Source organism: Nycticebus coucang, chromosome 24 (assembly GCF_027406575.1).
Source record: "Nycticebus coucang isolate mNycCou1 chromosome 24, mNycCou1.pri, whole genome shotgun sequence".
Taxonomy (NCBI): Eukaryota; Metazoa; Chordata; class Mammalia; order Primates; family Lorisidae; genus Nycticebus; species Nycticebus coucang.
Window position 1 is genome coordinate 14,758,391 of NC_069803.1, and position 18,313 is coordinate 14,776,703.

The 18,313-nt window shown below is 40.8% G+C and overlaps 1 protein-coding gene across 1 annotated transcript in view; it reads left to right on the top strand.

The window, feature by feature from the left end:
• Positions 1 to 18,313, top strand: part of PRAG1 (PEAK1 related, kinase-activating pseudokinase 1) — a 59,731-nt gene that overhangs the window by 20,886 nt on the left and 20,532 nt on the right. Inside the window, exon 4 of the mRNA XM_053578349.1 lies at positions 12,909 to 13,066. Coding sequence (XP_053434324.1) covers positions 12,909 to 13,066 — 158 coding nt within the window. The remainder of the gene's footprint in view (positions 1 to 12,908; positions 13,067 to 18,313) is intronic.

The window sequence follows — 18,313 nt, forward strand, 5'->3', positions numbered from 1 at the left end:
CTGTGTTTGAACCTGGCCTAGGCCTGCTAAAACAAACAAACAAAACAAACAAACAAAAAAAGAAAATAGCCAGTTGTTGTGGTAGGTGACTGTAGTCCCAGCTGCTAGGGAGGCTGAAGCAAGAATTTCACTTGAGTCCAAGAGTTTGAGGTTGCTGTAAACTATCACACCATGGCATTCTACTAAGGCCAACAAAGTGAGACTCTGTCTCAAAAAAAAAAAAAAAGAGGCTGGGTGCAGTGGCTCCTGCCTATAATCCTAGCACTTTGGAAGCCAACTCGAATGATTGCTTGAGCTCAGGAGTTTGAGACCAGCCTGAGCAAGAATGAGACCCCTGCCTCTACTAAAAATAATAAAAAAAAATTAACCAGGCATTGTGGCAGGCACTTGTAGTCCCAGCTACTCAGAAGGCTAAAGCAGAGAGGATTGCTTGAGCCCAGGAGTTTGAGGTGGCTGTGAACTGTGATGACTCTATAGAACTCTGCCCAGGGTGAGAGAGTGAGATTCTGTCTAAAATTAAATGAAAATAAAATAAAGTAAAAGGTGAATAAAAATGTTGAATATTAGGAACAGCTACCTTGGATCAAGTAGAGGGCTTGCCAAGGAGCTCACTTTGCAGGGTTTATGCTTTCCTAGAGATGCCCTGGGCTGCCTGATGCAGAACTGGCAGACGTTTGAGGATATCCAGGTTGGAGAGGCTTCAGCTAAAACGCTAGACACTAGAAGTGGAGCCGTTGATGTGCAGGTAAGAGAGTGAAGAACTGGCCAAGGAATGTGGAGAGGACATATGAGTGCATCTGCTCCTTACTGGGCAACTGACTGGATCATCACAAGGAATGGGGAAGTAGCTCATCTTGGTAGCTTAGTTCCTAACAGTTTGCCAAGCAAGAAGGGTAGACTTCTACGAAGTCTCATAGAAATACACACTGATTTTCTAAGTCAAATATTTCAGCTCAGAAGCTGAGTCAACAAAATGGATATGAAATACTGAATCAAGAAAAGGAGGGTGTGAGAATTCTGAGAGCAGGGTTGCCAAACCCAATAGTCTAGAAACAACTTGGTGGATGGATTCCAATGAGGAAAGATCAGGACCAGAACTGCAGTGACTCCCAAGTTGATAGCAGCTCACTAAACAGTTTTGGTTTAGCCAATGGGCAGGGGATGTGTGGGCTGGGAGATGAAGAGGTGGTGTGAAGGGAGAGAGTCCTAGGATGCTAAAGGCACATGGGAGATTCTTTTGGCAAGGGGAAGGCAGACTGATGTAATAAAGGGGGGGTTCATATAATGAAAGTGAAGTGATAAAGCTCAGCAATCTGGTTAGCTGAGGAGTGTTTCGCCACTGGATATGAGGCTGTGCTATGAAGTTTCTAGCTCTTGCATGTACACATTCAAAATGTAGTCTGGTTGAGGGACAGATTAGCTCTTTTGGTTATTTTAAAATAATGCGTGTCCTGAGAGCATCATCTTGCTTTCTTTGAGGATGTTTTGAATGTTATAGTAAAAGTAGAGGCATTGAGGTAGGGTGAAATCTTTAGACCATTTGATGGTTTCTGCTTCTGTACCATAGCAAAAAGCATCATAAAATTCCTTTTGAAATTCTATTGGAAGCTGCTGAAGTCGTCTGTTTATCTATCCGTGCATCCGTCTTTCTATTTAACCAGCACTTTCTGTGTATGCAGTGCTGTTTTTAGAATCTTTCTAACAGCCCTGTGAGATCTGCAGTGGAGCTAGGACCTGAACCCAAGCAGTGGAGCCCCCAGTGTTCATGCTCATAAGCAACATATCATTGGCCTTCCTGGGCGGCTGAAATCCAGCAGGAAAGTTATTCAAGTTCTGGCATCTCTGTTCTTTCTAAAGGCTCTAGAGTGCCCTGCCTCACTTCTCATCTGTGCATTATAGCTGTTCTTCTTTTCATCTGCTTCTCTTCCTATCTCCTCTTCTTGTGTGAATAGATGGAAGAGCTTCTTTTTAAATTACAATTCTTTTAGTTCATTAATTAATTTTTTTGTTGTTTGAGATTCATTGAGGGTACAAATAATTTTTTGTTGGGAGTTTTTTTATTGTTTCTTCAACCTCAGTTCTTGAAATCAATCTGTTCAAGAGATCTGTTTCTTCTTGATTAAGTCTAGGGAGAGGGTGTGATTGCAGGTATTGCTCCATGTCCCCCACATTGCGAAATTTTTGGGCATAGAGTTTCTTATAGTACTGAGATGATCTCTTGTATCTCTGTGACATCTGTTGTTATTTCCCCTTTCTAGTTTCTGATTGAGGTTATTAGAGATTTTACTTTTCTGTTTCTAGTTAATCTGGCCAGAAGTTTACTAATTTTATTTATTTATTGGAAAAACCAACATTTTGTTTCATTAATTTTCTGAATGATTCTTTTGTTTTCAATTTCATTAATTTCTGATTTAATTTTGGTTATTTCTTTTCTTCTGACGGGTTTGGGATTAGATTGTTTTTTTCCAGTTCCATAAGATGATTCATAAATTTGTTGATGGACTTGCTTTCTGTTTTTCAAATGTAGGCATCTAATGCAATACATTTCCCTCTTAAGACTGATTTTGCTGTATCCTACAGGTTTTGTGTCTTCATTGTTGTTATGTTTGAGGAATTTAATGATTTCCTCTTTTATCTCTTCCTGAACCCAACTATCATTCAGCATAAGGTTGTTTAATTTCCAAGTCTTTGTGTGGGGATGAACATTTTTGTTGGAGTCGAGTTCTACCTTTTTTGCCTTATGGTCTGAGAAGATACAAGATATAATTTCTATTCTTTTAGTTATGCTGAGGTTTGATTTGTATTCTGGGATGTGGTTGATTTTGGAGTACGTGCATACCATGGGCTGATGATAAAAATGTATATTCCTTAGCTTTGGATTGGTGTGTTCTGTGTATGTCCATTAATCCCATTTGTTCTAGGGTCACATTTAAGTCCTTTGTACCTTTGATTGGTTTCTGGACAGTTTAGAGGATCTGTCCAGTTCTGTCAGAGAGGTGTTAAAGTCCCTGACTATTACTGTGTTATGGGATGTCATATTACTCACCCATTAATGTCTGTTTCATAAATCTGGGAGCATTTAAGTTGGGTGCATAAATATTTAAAATTGAAATGTCTTCTTTTTGTATTGTTCCGTTGCCCAGTATAAAGTGTCCATCTTTGTCTTTCTTACCTTTAGTTGCTTTAAATCCTCTTGTATCTGAAAATAAGATTGCATTGCCTTCTTTCTTCTGATTTCCTTTTGCTTGAAATATTGTTTTCCATCCCTTAACCCTAAGTCTTGACTTGTCCTTCAAGCTAGTTGTGTCTCCTGGAGACGGCATATGGATGGTTCGTGCTTTTTTATCTAATCAGCCAGCCTGTGTCTCTTCAGTGGTGAATTCAGTCCATTGACATTTATTGAGAGAATTGGTAAGTGTGGTGAAGTTCTATTCATCTCATTTTGTGAAAGTCCATTGCGTAGTTTTATCCTTTGCACCTTTGTGGAAGCTAAGTTTTGACTGTTAGCTTCTGGGTGTTTACTTTGCTGATAGTCCATTGTGGTAGTCAGTGCTGAGAATAGGTCTAAGTATTTCCTATAGACCTGGTCTTATTGTGGTGAAGGGCTTCCTTTTTGACTTTCCATGTTATTCACAGGTGATCATATTGGTGACGAAAGCATAGTGGGCAGGGTGATAAAGTGGAGCTCAGAGTTCTTTAGCACTGTCTTACCTGCCCTGCAAAAGCCCCATCTCTCTGCCTGCAGCGTTAGTTGAAACTTCAGACACCTGAATAATCCAAACGTCTGCCATTCTCACTCCTGCACCAGGTGACCCAGTGCTTCTCTGGGAATGTTCACAGCCACACGGGCTGAGGCCTCACATAAAAGTCCTTACTTTGCTGAGACCTGAATGGTCATTTAAAGAAAGAAAATTGTATCTCTTAATGGCAAGGTGGATCTGTATATAGTGAAGGTAAATGCCTGCACATTTCCATGTGACCAATTTAAGCACCTTTATCTTTGACCAAAACCAACTAGTAATCCAAATGTGTGTAGAAGTATGTGTGTGCATCTTTTAACATAACTACGGTTTAAGTTCCTGTATATAAATGGTTTGCACAGTTGAATTTGTAGAGCCCTGGAAGAATCACTGGTGCATTAACTGCAAAGGCAAATTACTAGGCCTGCACTGTGGAGACCACAGAGGTCATCTGACCACAGGTGAAACTGATTTCCTATATTATACATGCTAACAAATCACTAGGGGAAATACTCCCCGGAGCAGACAGGCTCTATCAGTTTTTTCAGGTGGCACTTCAGCATTTACAAAATAATTTCCTTAGTATCTTTATCAAAAAGCACCCAAGATAAAAATAACATAAAAACCTTTCTAGCTTAATGATCTGCCTTTCTTATTGTGTCTTTTGGGGGAGAAACTCCATTTAAAAACTCCAAGACTTGTGCAAATTCAAGATATTTGAGGACCCCTGCATTTTGTGAATATGAGAAAGGTTCATGTATTGAATTGAGTAATCCTGGCGGTTATTGACTGCTCTGTGTCCCTGCCTTTGGCAGATTTTGCTGGGCAAGTGTAATTCTTTCATAAAGGAAACATTTATTTTCCCAGATGCCACGGAGGTATTGAAACAGAAGCAGATAAACTTAATCAAGAAGTATTTAATAATCACTCTCTGTTCCAGCGAGTCCCAACTGTGACACGGTTCCTCCAACCATTTATAGTGTTGGGGGTGGTGACAAGCCTATTTCACAAGAAACAAGTAGAATAATCTAACCAGGATTATAACCAAATGCTCAGCGATATGATTCATGCTCAGTGTGAGTTCCAGAAGGATGAGAAGGGTCAGAGAAGACCTGAAATATTTTGGGAGGAATTTGTAGGTAAGTGAAACTGATGATGGGTTTTGAGGATTAAAAAGATTTGAAGGGAAGAGAGGAGCATTTCCTGTGGGCCAGGTGGGGAGGAGAGAAGGAATGCTTTAGGACCTTGGGGACAGTCAAAACGTAAAATGGTCATGCTTAGAGAAAAGGATTTATGAAGGGAAGTAGTAGTATATTAACCAAAAAGGTTCTCCTTTTATTTCTTCCAAACCAGAAATCTAGACACATGTTCTAATGTATAGATAGTGGAGAAAAATACAGTAGAACCTCTGTAAGTTGACCACGCCAGGGACAATAATAAACTGGTTAACACACGGAGGTGGTCGACATAAGGAGCTAGGCCTACTGTACTGATACGTACATGTGGTGCATGTCTGGTCCATGAAAATTAGGTCAACGTAAGGAGGTAGTCAACTGCAGAGGTTCTAAGTGGAGATTGTCAAAGAAAATCTGAAACAAGTGTTTCCATCACCACTGAGGAACTAAGTTGATCCAATATGGTACCCGATATAGAGCATCCTTGTAGAGGCTCTGTGTTGTTCTTAACCAAGCTCAGTAGTACTTTAGAAAGACTCTGAATCAAGATGGTCTACCCCAAGGTTGCAAATCTTTTCTGAGGATGTGGAACTTGCTATATCTCTCATCCTGGCTGTAGGTTTGTGGAAGCACAGAGACTGTGCAATGCGGCATTGCGCCCCTCACCTAACACAGCTGGGCACTGAGTGGGCATGCGTAATGAACTCTGAAATACCCAGGAATGGTATTCAGACTAGACAAGAGCAGGGCACACTGCAGGTCATAAAGGCATGAGATGAGTTAAAAAGGGGTGTTCTAACTCAGCCAGCGAACGTGAATCATTTAATAGTTTTGACTTTGGAACGGGGCTAACCTAGACAATAAATGGGAGACACTTAATGTACTTTGGAGCTTATCTCAATTGCTTCTAATCATGGAGCCCAGTAAGACAATTGGAGATTGAGAAGTGCACGTCAGAGCGGCAGAGCTGTCCCTGTTTTCCTGTGCTTTTTCAGGAAGTGCATTTTATAGAAAAGGCAGAGAGGAACTGAAGGGAAACAGAGAGCTCTGAGCTGGTGACTTCAGAGCAGCCCGAGGAGCCACTCTGGCTGCCTCCGAAGCTGGCCCTTTCCCCCACAGGCTGCTCCATGGGACCCTGAAGTCATCGGCCCCGCTGGTGGCAGGGCCCTGAGATGAGGACAGCACCACCAGCCAGAATCTAGGATGGTAAGAGGTTCTTGTTCTTCTGCTGAGGCATTTGTGGATAGTTTGAGTCTCAAACAAGTCCTTTCACTTCTACTTTATAACTCAAAAAAGGGGTAGAGAATTTTTTTGAATGTTCGTGCTTTCAGAACGTTCCTTTTCTTCTTTAAAGCTTTTCTTTAGGTCTTCTTCAAACCATCCCTAAACTCTGTAGTAAATCTGACCGATTCCAAGACTTGTGGGTGCGAATGTGTGAGTTTAGAGAGCAGGTCTGAAATTGCACGCTGGCATTAATCGGGGTTCTCAAATATTCAGCTCCAGAGGCAAAAAAGGACGTAGCCAAAAAGGTCTGTGAACTAAGCAAAAGTCAGGGCAGTGAGAATCAAAACTGGTCACATTTTTGAATTGTGCTGTCACATGAGGATTCTAGCAGCCATGTGGAGTCAGAGATATACTCTCTGCTGCACACAGAGACCCAGCATCCGTTAGGGAGTGTGGACACTCTGAAAGCTCTCATTCTGCAAGCTCTGGGGGGGTATTTTTAGATGAAGCTTGTTCTGAACAAATGAGGAAGTGTGGCAGATGGTTCTTCCGGCTGGATTTTTTTTTTTTTTTCAGCTTTCCACCAGCATAGTAGACTGAAGACCACTCTGGCAAGCCCTCCCTGGCTAAGGACAATGGAGGGAAAAGCCATTCTAAAAACACTGGGGAGCAGCTGCAAGTCTGAGTCTCTGGTGACGCTGTGCCACTGGCCCGTGCAATTCACCCTGCCCTCCTGCGACTGTGGGAGGCAGGAGAGGAAGTCTGAGCAAGAACAAGTCGTTTTTTATCACACTGAGTGAGCAGAGACATCTGTGGAGGCCATACCCTCGCTGTAGCTGATAAGCATGTTATTCACCAACCAAAGAGGAAAGACCAGAGTGTGTGGTTTTTGTGCATTGAAGCCACTTCCTTAAATTACGTGACATCAGATTTCATTTTAGATGGTTTGCACCGGTTTTATGAAAGGCAAATCAAATTATCCTTAATGAGGGGAAAGTGCCTTTTATAAAAATAAGTATGGTCTTGCTGTACATTACTGAGTGCACTCATCTTGTCTCTTGACCACACATCTGACAGAATACTCAATTAGGGCTCAGGAAAGTCACCTTGGGAATATTAAGCCTTTTTTTCCAGGGATTCTTAAGAAGTCTATTGCACACACAGATGGAAGACACAAAAACAACTTGATCGTAAGACTCTGCTTTGATGACAAACTTCCCTTTCATTTTGAAATTTGATGTGATTTTGCTCATTCTCTAAAGTAGCAATTCTCAAAGAGCGCGGATCGCACAGCTTTCCAGGGGGTAGGCTTTTTGTTGCAGTTTGCATGAAAGGGTCATCAGTCTTAAGATTTTGCTGTTAAGAAAAAAGGTCACGCAAGTGCACGTAAGAAACCATGTTTTCTTCCCATTTATAACCCAGCATTCTAAATATCTGTTGGGTTTTAGCTACCTGGTGGGAACCTGGCCTTCCTGAGCTTTTCCAGTGGAGAAGCAGCAGTGATATCTCCAGAAGCCATGGCGATTCCACCGGTGGCCTGGATACTAATATTTACTGAAGTCTACTTTTGGAGGCTTCCTGACTTTCAACACACAGACACACACATCATGCAGAGGATTTATCCTGCACTCACAGGGATAGACTGATTTTGTCCACATTCAAATGATAGGAGTCTCCACCACTGGGACTTCCTCTTTATATAGTCAGAAGAATTAACCCAGAAGTCTTGGAAGACTTGTTGGGTCTGTCAGCAACGTTTTCCATCCACAAGGCTATTCTGATCGTGCCTGACTCTGCTGTGGGACCTGATGGAAATCCCACCTTGTTATCCTGTGTGCTCCTCACCTCTCAGAGGCACAACAGTCCAATAGGAGCAGCCACACGTGGGCTCATTCAGGCCCTGGTCATTTTCTTGTCCACTAGCAATGTTCATTTTTCAATGTATCAAGTACTTCAAGTGTGTGACAAAGTGCAAAGGATAACAGACATGCAGGTGTCTGCTGAAGATGTTTTCAAATATTAACATTTGGCATTTGTTTTAGATTTTTAAAAATAAAATATGACTGCTGAGCGGGAGATTCCTCCCTATACTATTCCTATTTCAATTTTCTTTTGCTACCCAGAGTGATCACTATCTTAAAGTTGATGAATATCATTAACATTTTATTATGTGATTTACAAAACAGAGAGTTATGTATTTAAAATGTATATAAGTGCTATCACGCTGTACTTGAGTCTTTTGTAAACTACTTTTAACACTCAACATATAAAAAAATTTCTATACTGGGGCTTGGCATCTGTAGCTCAGCTGGCTATGGTGCCAGCCACATACACCAGAGCTGGCAGGTTTGAATCCAGCCTGGGCCTGCCAAACAAGCATAACTACAACCAAAAATATCTGGCCATTGTGGTGGGCACCTGTAGTCCCAGCTACTTGGGAGGCTGAGGCAAGAGAATCTCTTAAGCCTAAGAGTTTGAGGTTGCTGTGAGCTATGATGCCACAGCACTCTACTGAGGGCGACATAGTGAGACTGTCTCAAAAAAAAATTTTTTTTATTGGTACATTAAAATTCAGTTTATTTTTGACTGTTAGAAAGTATTACATTGTAAGACTGTATCCCAATTTATCCATTCCTTTATTGATGCACATTTGGTTGATTTACAATTTTATTTTTGGTATTCATAACCCTGAGAATACCCTCGTCCATGCATGAGAGTTCTGGTCTGCCCTGTACAGTACAGTAGCTGCTAGCTTGAAGTGTATTTAGTCTGAATTTCAGTACTCTGTAAATGTAAAACACATACGAGATTTTGAAGACTGAGAATAAAACAAATATTTAAAATATCTCATAAATTTTTATATTGATGACACCTCAAAGTGATAATATTTAGAGTATATTCTGTTTAAATATATTACTAAAATGTATTTTATCTATTTATTTTACATTTTTTAATGTGGCTACTAGAAAATTTGTAATTGCATATATGGCTTGCATTATATTTGTACTGGATACATTTGTTCTAGAGCAGGGGTCTATTAACTCACCGCCCACAGGCTGGCCATCCATTTTTGTAAATAAAGTTTTATTGGAAAACAAGCCTGTTCATTTGTATATTATCTATGGCTGCTTTCCTTCTACAACAGTAGGATCGAGTAGTTGTAACAGTCTGGCTTCTTAGCCTAAAATATTTACCATCAGACCTTTTAAGAAAAAGTTTGCCAAACCCTAGTCAACAGCAATGATTTTTAACCTTTTCATTCATGACCTGTGATAAGAAACATATTTAATACCACAATCCAACACACACACATCTGAAACAAAAGTTTTACAAAAGAAAAGTTTCACAAATTCTTACTAGGTATATACTTTCATATTTTCTGGTCTCTTACTGTTTTGTTAAAATAAACTACCAGTGGGGGGTGGAAGGTGGGGGGACAGACACCGTGTGGTTCAATGTATTATTTTTATGCTCCATGAGTGTGTGGGTCAGTGTCTGCATGAAGTGGAATAAACTGTGCCCACTGCCAAAAATAAAAATAAAGTAAAAAAAAATAAAATAAAATACCGGTCAGTAACTGCTGTGACCCAGTCAAGTGACTTAGCCATTCATTCACTACTAGCGATTTGAATGACATTGCTCAAGAATATCTCCCCCAAAATGAAATGAGTGGGTTATAGGAATGTTCATATTTAACGTTATAAAATTCATCAAATTCTTACCAGTTAATTTGTGTATGTACATATGTGTGTTTACCAATCTGCAGTTCCACAAACAGTGCAAGAAAGTTCCCTTTTCCAATATCCTTAACAATACCTGATATTGTCACTCTGATATGATCTGATGGGTGTGAAATGAAATCTTGTTTTATTTATAATTGGATTATTAGTACGTTTGATCATCTTTTCACACGTTGACTGGTCTTTCTTGTTTCTTCTTTGATAAGCTCCCTGTTCCTTTTGGTTGCCCTTTTTTAAAATGGGATCATTGTCTGTTTCTTAGATTTGTAAGTATTTGTTTTATATTCTGGATACCAAACTTTACTAGTAATTGGGTTTTAAAGAAGTGAGTTGCCCACTCCAAGGTTTTTATTTTCTCTTTCTTTATGGTGCCTTTTATTTTATCAGACAGAAAATTTAAATTTTGAAGTAGTGATTTTATCTATCTTTCTCTTTATATTTCTATTTTTTTAAGGTTTTATTTAAGAGATCCTTCCCTACCCCCTCCCATTCATAAGATCTTCCCTAATATTTTCTTCTAACATTTAAAGTTTGGTGTTTCCCCCCACATCAGGGCAAAAAAATAGCATGTGAGATAAAGCTCTATTTTTCTTTCCTTCCTACCATAAATAAGTTGGTGTGAGCACCGTGAGGTGGTGTGGCCACCTTCCATCAGTGTAATGCTGACTTTGTCACGCAGCAACTTCCTATGTGCAGGGGTCTGTTTTTTAGATCTCTGTCCTCAAAATATTGGTCCTACATTTATCACAGCCAAATCTTTACTGATCTCACTTACAAAGCTGGGCCTCAGTAGTTTCACAGGCAAGTTTTCATAATCTTTCAGTGAACACCTAATGCTTTTCTCATAAAAACTGTAAGACAAAGAAAAAAGAAGGAAAGTTAATTCATTTTGTGATTCTGATTTAACCTTTATATCAAAACTGGATAAGGACAGGGCAAGAAAGAGAGATTTTGGGCCAGCCTCCATTTGCATGTAAATACCAACATTTCTAAATTAAATATCAGTCAAACTGAATCTAGCAATGTAGTAAAATAAGTATGCAAAGCGTGCAAGCATGGTTTTAATTTAAGCAAAGTTAGTAACATAACTCATCACATTAATGAATAATACAGGAGAAAAATGGTGTGATTTTCCCATATATAACAGAAAAAGCATTGGATGACTTCTAAAAACTACAGATGATTTTAAAATACAAAACTCTCAGAAACATGGAATAGAAACGAATTTGCGTAAAACCTGACAGAGTCCAGAAAAAGTTACAGCAAACATATACTTCGTATTGAAGCATTCCTTGTACTGCTGTGGAATTAACTTTCCTCTTTGCATTTGGCACCTGAGAATTTTTCTTTCGAGTGTGGCTGTTACTTTAAATGATTGGGTGTGTGTGGGTGGCGGGGTGGAGGGTACACCTATGTGTATGCTGAATTGTCAGAACCGGCTTCTCTCCTAGATGGAGGGGTTGGCGTTATTCATAACTTCATACTCTGGCTTTATCTAAGAAGACTATCAGTGATGCGTCTGATGAGGATAAAAATATTGTATGAAACTTTCTCTGATTGTATTTTGCCAGAGGGTTAAATAAAGATCATCTGCTCCCATAGCGTTCCCTAAGGATTTGATATTCCCAAGATCCCAACAGTGATCATGAAATACAAAGACTACAATTAGGTGACATCACTGCGACTGTCACACTGATCTTTGACAACTTTAAAACATTTTTATAACGTAATTCTAAGGTTTGGGAGTGGGGAAACGTGTTTTCTAAAGAGCACTATTTATGATAGCAGTTTTCTAAACTTTTCTGTTCATAAACAAGGGATTCCGGTGACTAGGAAAACCAACACAGGGCCTAGCAATGCTGAAAAGAAAGAACAATTAATAAATTCTTAACTGTATAACCGTAAGGTCATATGCATTAAATAAGGCAGTTCTGAAGCCAGATCGGTTCTGTACTGTGTATTTCCTATAGCAGATGGTGGGATTTAGATCTGCTGTAGCGGGCATGGGAATACTATGAGGAAATATCAGCTTGGACAAATGCAAGTTGCTACCAACTGGGAAAGAGCTGAATTGATTGGGATCCTTCTCCCTTCCCGGTGAAAATGTCAGGTCGGAAGTGAACGTTCATGCGGTTCTCGGCAAAGGGCGAAGGGAAATCAGTAAGTTAAACACTCCCTAACAATGGAACTGTTTTTTCCAGGGTGAGTTTTTTCTTTCTTGAAGTTGATATTCCTGTTGCTGATATGATGGTAATGCTGTCTCAGAGATGCAACGAAAGATTTCCTAGAAAACAGAAGGGCAGATTCCATAGTTCTGGAGCAAAGGTTAGGTCAACTTGATTTGATCTAAGCATTTCACTGGAAGTCTGCTTACAATGTGAAGAAAGTTTCCTTAATTCCAAGGAACAACCTAGACCCTTAGAAACAAAATAGTACCAGGCCAAAAAAAAAAGAAAAAGAAAAACGAAATCCCACATTTTGGGGCCTACTTTGCAATTCACTAGGAAGTATCTTACCCTTGATTTGGGAGGAATGTAACACAGAAAGATTTTCTTTTTCTGCAGATTTTTCTAGGCTCCTATCTCCTTCCTTTTCCCCTCCCATTGTGCAAAAAATTCAACGAGGCAAATTACTCAGTAGAGGGCTGGATGTCCTGGGATCTTGCAAAACTGCACAATCTCTGTGTACATTGGCTCCTATGCTAATCTTTCAATTTTTCTTGGTAGAAATGTTACACAGGATGTAATAAATGACACAAATGTTTTAGGCAGATGGCAATTCTTTCCAAATGAGGATTTTGGTGCTCATCTAAATTTCATAGGCTCACTTCTCCTAACCACACTTGGGTGTCCCCTGTTATTCAGGTGCCTGATGGTTCAGAAGAGCCTGTATTCATTTCTCTCAAAATATTTTATTTTAAACTTGCTGACATTGGCCAGGTTTCAAGAGCCTAGTAAGTTCATGATCCATCAGCCTGGTTTCTGAATGGAAACCAAATGAATTGCTTCCATTGTTTCTTCCTTTTCCAGGCACCTTTTAAAAATGAACAAGAGCAGCTCTGATTTGGAGAAAGTGAGCCAGGGCTCTGCAGAGAGCCTCAGCCCATCCTTCAGGGGCGTCCACGTCAGCTTCACCACTGGCTCCACGGACAGCCTGGCCTCAGACTCCAGGACCTGCAGTGATGGAGGTAACAGACTTGACTTTGACGGAGAGGCTGAGATCTTCCTGGCCCTGCGAGGCCAGTCCCACTTTTGCCAGGGCGTGAAAGGGCTGTCCCAGTCCTGCTTCCTCCTTGAAGCAGATGTTCCCAAGGATCAGTGGAAGTTCATTCCCTTCTGAAATCGGTAGTCCCTCCATAGATGACTACCTTACATTAACACCTCCTTGCATTGACCTAATTTTCATAGACTGGACACGCACCACATGTACTCAGTGGAACTTCCTTACATTGACCACCTCCATATGTTGACCAGTTTGTTACAGTCCCTTGGGTGGTCAACTTACAGTGGTTCGATGGTATATGACAAACTTCCGGTTCCTTCTTGCCTTTTCCAATTATAAGCACATTAGCATGTGGGAGCAGGGTGGGAAGATGGGGGTGAAAGATGTTGAAAGGCTTCTGATTCCTTGGGTAACCATTTGCGTATAGGTCTGCTCTCCATTTTTTAAACCTGTTTATTTATTTTTTTACTAAATCATAACTGTGTACATTTATGGGGTACAGGTATTGATTTGATATACAATGTGGAATGCTTACATAAACTGATTAACACACTATCACCGCACTTACTTATTTGTTGTGGTAAGACATTTATACTCAACTCTTAGTAGTTTTAAAATGTACCATTGCATTGTGCACAATAGGTGAGTTCCCACCAAATACCCTCCCTGCTCCCATTCTTCTCTCTCCCCTCTCTCCTCTCCCTTCCTTCTTTTTGGACTATAGTTGTGTTTTATCATCTATATAAATGTCTAGTTGATCATATATTGGTTTCATCATAGTATTGAGTACATTGGATACTTTTTTTTTTTCCATTCTTGGGGTAGTTACTAAGAAGAATGTTTCACTTCCATCCAGGTAAACATAAAAGATGTAAAGCCTCCATCCTTGTTTACAGGATTAGTTGTAAGGGGATTGGATGCCTGCTACCCACAAGCCACCTCTGTTTTTCTCTCTCTCTCTCTGCATCTCTCTGTCTCATACACACAAACACAATTACTTGGACATAGCGAGTGTTTACAGAAATGTTGAATCAAAGCATGGAGGCTGCATTAGGTCACCATTCATCCCACTTTCTGGCTCCAGCTCTAAGACGTCGTACGTGGGTACATCCTAATTGGGCATGTCCTTGTAAAGGGACTTTTGTTTTTCTGTGGCTGTGGCCTGGATGAGTGGTATTTAAAACTGCTCACCCTTTCCACACTCTTGGTGTGTGTGTATGTGTGCCCTTGCCTGTGATTCTCTTAGACGTGCATTAGTGTGTTAGGTTTAGACGTGTGCCACCGTGATCTCCTTTCTCATTCCTGTGCACATATTTCTTCTCAGTAGGCAATTTGGTAGTAGAAGGTTCCATCGTAAATTTGCTGTTAGTAACATTCGTTTATCTAAAAGATAGGTAGTGGCTAAGGAAAAAAATATGTGTTGTAAGTCAGTCTCTGGCATGTTCTGATGGGAAGCCTCTGATAGCTCTGGCATAAAAACAGGAAATATCTTAGCCTTGATTTGGGAGGAATGTAACACAAAAGGATTTTCTTTTTCTGAAGATTTTTCTAGGCTCCTATCTCCTTCCTTTTCCCCTCCTGTTGTGCAAAAAATTCAATGAGGCAAATTATTCCATAGAGGGCTGGATGTCCCAACCATTAGCCCATGGTCTGGTCAGCTCTGATGCAGAGTCTTGGGGATTATGACCAGTTCTGAGAATGGACCTCTCCATCAGTCACCAGCCCGTGGGTGTTATGGGAACTGGACTTTATTGCATCAGCACTTTGCCTCTCAGAACCAATGAATTACAACATCTGGTCTCCAGGCTTTTAAGGACTAGCTAGCACATTGGTAGGAAATTGGGTGTGCAGAACATGAACGCTTATAAGTATTTCTAAAGGCTTCCAGAGGAGAGAGAATCGATTGGGGGGGGGGGGGTCAAGGGAAGGCTTTTTTAAGAATGTGGGACTTTAGCTCATTTCTGAAGAGTGGTTAGAACTGGGGAAGTTGGGGTGAGGAGAGGGCTTTCCAGGTTAAGGAAATAATAAGAGGAGCGAGGATGGAGTACACACCAGGAGAAGTTGAGACCAGCCTGACATGCTCCAGCGGGGCACAGGTGAGGGGTAGGAGGCTGGATTGTTTGAGTCTCTCCAGGACAATCTGCAGAGGTGAGAGACATGGGAGGTTTGTGAGTACAGCTGAGGCGCCCAATTCTGACATTTTCTCATGTTACTTTCTGAGTAGCATGAATTAAAAAGGATACATTTTCATGGTATTCTTTTGTCACAAGCCAGTTACTCAGTGGAAATGCACTTCAAAATTTGGATTCCTAGATCAACAAGGAGATATGTACCTTGTCCCTGGACTCTGGACCCGTAGAGACAACCACATTTATCTGTTGCTCCTCCGTGTGGCTCTGGACCCAGAATCAGGTTTTGAAACTGACAAGACACCCGAAGGGGCCTAGTTGCATATACCACATGAATTCTGTCTGTCTCCCTCTCTCCCATTCTCTCTTTCTCTCTCTCTTTTAACATCTCAAGAATTAATCTGGACAATACACTGAGCCACCGGTCCTAGAAGTCCTTCAACTTCTCATCACTTACCAGGGCTGCTTGCTTCCCATCTTTATTGAACAATCATCTTTAGGTTTTATCCTCTCTTTGATCTTGTAGCTGAAATATTTACTCATTGACAACATTAGTTACTAGGTGGGTTTTAGTAATGAAATTGAGACAGTAGATGAGACGAGAAATAGAATCAGTTCAAGCTGAAGTTCTTTGAAACTTGAATGCAATGTCTGCCTCTCTAAATTCATACACTGAGTCAAAAGGTACATTTATTTTGTCAGTAAAAATCCACTAACAAAAACTACACATTTTCTTGATTTTTTGCATCCACAGGACAGACTGGCCTGAGTGAGTTGAGAAAAAAGTCATTCCAGGTCATAGCATAATAAAGTGTATGTAAACTTCTTGGAAACTTGTCACGGTTAATGGTTAAAGTGAGTGATCTACTATGCAGGTTTTAGGGCAAAAAATAACGTTTTAAATTTTATAAGAAAAACATAATTGAAATCTATAGCTATGTTACATATTTTCCAACAGGAGTTTATTCTAAATTGTATGGTGATAAAATGTCATCTTGGTACCGATATTAATTTCATTTCTTTGTGCCTGTGTTACATTTCACATTTCTCCTAGAACATTTGTTCCCCATTTGTCCTTGCAGGCAGTTCGGCTGAACAGTGAGTCAACTCAGTGGAAGGAAAAATTTGTCTGAGCAGTTGTTGGGTTTGTGCTTAGTTTGGGAAGGCCAGACTGCATGTGTTGGGACAGGTTCATGAAGGTTGCCAAGGGGAAGTTTGTCTGTAGGGAATGGATGGGTGGATATTAAAGGGAAATGATCTTCAGAAGTGGTCATCATAATACTCGTGTCCCTTTAAGTGGTTACTTCGAAATAATACAAAGCTAATGCTGCATTGAGATCATTTGTCTCTTGGATTGAGGATAACGTTCAGATTCAGCTCAGCAGTTCAGCAAACATTTTTGCACACAGGGGATTAGAGGGGATTAGAGAGTTCTCTGTTGAACTGAAACCATTGGCACCAGCAATAGATAAGGGGTCTGATGATACGGTGTGCATATAATAGGTATAGACTCACGGGAGTGTAGAGTTATTCTCATTTTTATAGCTAGCAAACCAGAGATACAGAAAGGTAATTAAATATTTTGACAACAGTCACTTTATTTTGCTCAACAATAATGGCAGACAGAGGTTCATGTATATATACAGCAGAACTTCTGTAAGTGGACCACCGAAGGGACTGGAACAAGCTGGCCAACACACAGAGGTGGTCAACGTAAGGAACTAGGCCTGTCGTACGGATACGTACATGTGCCTGTCCCATCTGTGAAAATTAGGTCAACTTAAAGAGGTGCTTGGTGTAGGGAAGTGGTCACCTGTGGAGGTTCTACTATGTATGTCCCTGTGAGTGTGCGCGCATACACACACACACACACACACACACACACACACACAAGACGTCTGTCCAGAAAGTATCCAGCCGTGTAAAATGGGAAACAGACATATGTGGTTGGATACTTTCTGGACTCCCGTCCTTCATTTGCTAGATGTTTGCTGAATGCAGACTCTGTGCTGGGTGCAATTCAACATGCTAGAGACACAGCATCTAGAAAACAAACTGCCAGCCCCTTCTCTCAGGGACTGGCCTTCTGGTGGGGGGAGACAGGCAATGAGAAGATAAAGGAATGAAGCAGCCAGCGTCTCAGGTGGCCGGCAAGTGCTTCCACCAGTGGCACATGGAGCGTCCTTTACACTAATGTTTAGTTTTGCTAACTTGGAAGAAAACCCTTCCCGATTATGTTGTAACAGGAGATTGGAAGATCCCAGCTCCAGAACCGCACTTGGGCTGTAGGCGTGGCCTTCTGCGTGTTAATCACACTCCTGTCTTGATTATTATTTCCTGGGATGGTGAAGTGGCCTGGGGAGACTCCTCCCAGCAGCTACCTTTTTCATCCAGGTGTAAAATGCTAATAATGTACTTCCAATTTCAGACCATGTTTTTCTTCTGGAAACAGCCAAGGCAGGCCTCTTTAGAAGGAATACTTTGCTTTTTTAAATTATTCCACATTGAATGTGGATCTGTTCTGATTGTAGAACAAAACAAGAGGCTGCACAATTTTCCTTTGGAGAAACAGGTTTCCGGTAAAACCAGAGCATCCTTCTGACTACCCTTTAAGGAGCTGGTGACACCGCCAAGGTGCCCATGCAGGTGGCTTCAGTCTTCTCACCTCTAACAGGAGGGGATCCAATGAGACCACAGGGGATGGTCAAGGTTGTCCCCATCTGCTTTTCCACTATGCCTTACGCTTAGTAGACACTCAAGAAACACTGACTAAATGAATGGATAAATCTACATAGTCACTTCCAGCTCTACAATCGATTATCTTCTTTAAAAAAAATCAATCCATAGAATACGCGGAGCTTTTCCAACAAAAAAAATTCACTTCACTTTCCCTTACTCAAAGTTGAAGAACAGTAAAGCATTAAAGCTAAGAGCTTGGGGCCACTTCCTTGGGACTCGGCCCTTTGTCTCTGTATTTGCTCTGACCCCGCTGCTGTCAGACAGGCAGCAGAGCTGTGCGCAGAGAGCACCAGAACAGGACTGACCACTTCCTCTGTAAACTCAGCTCTCATTCTGGCTGCGGA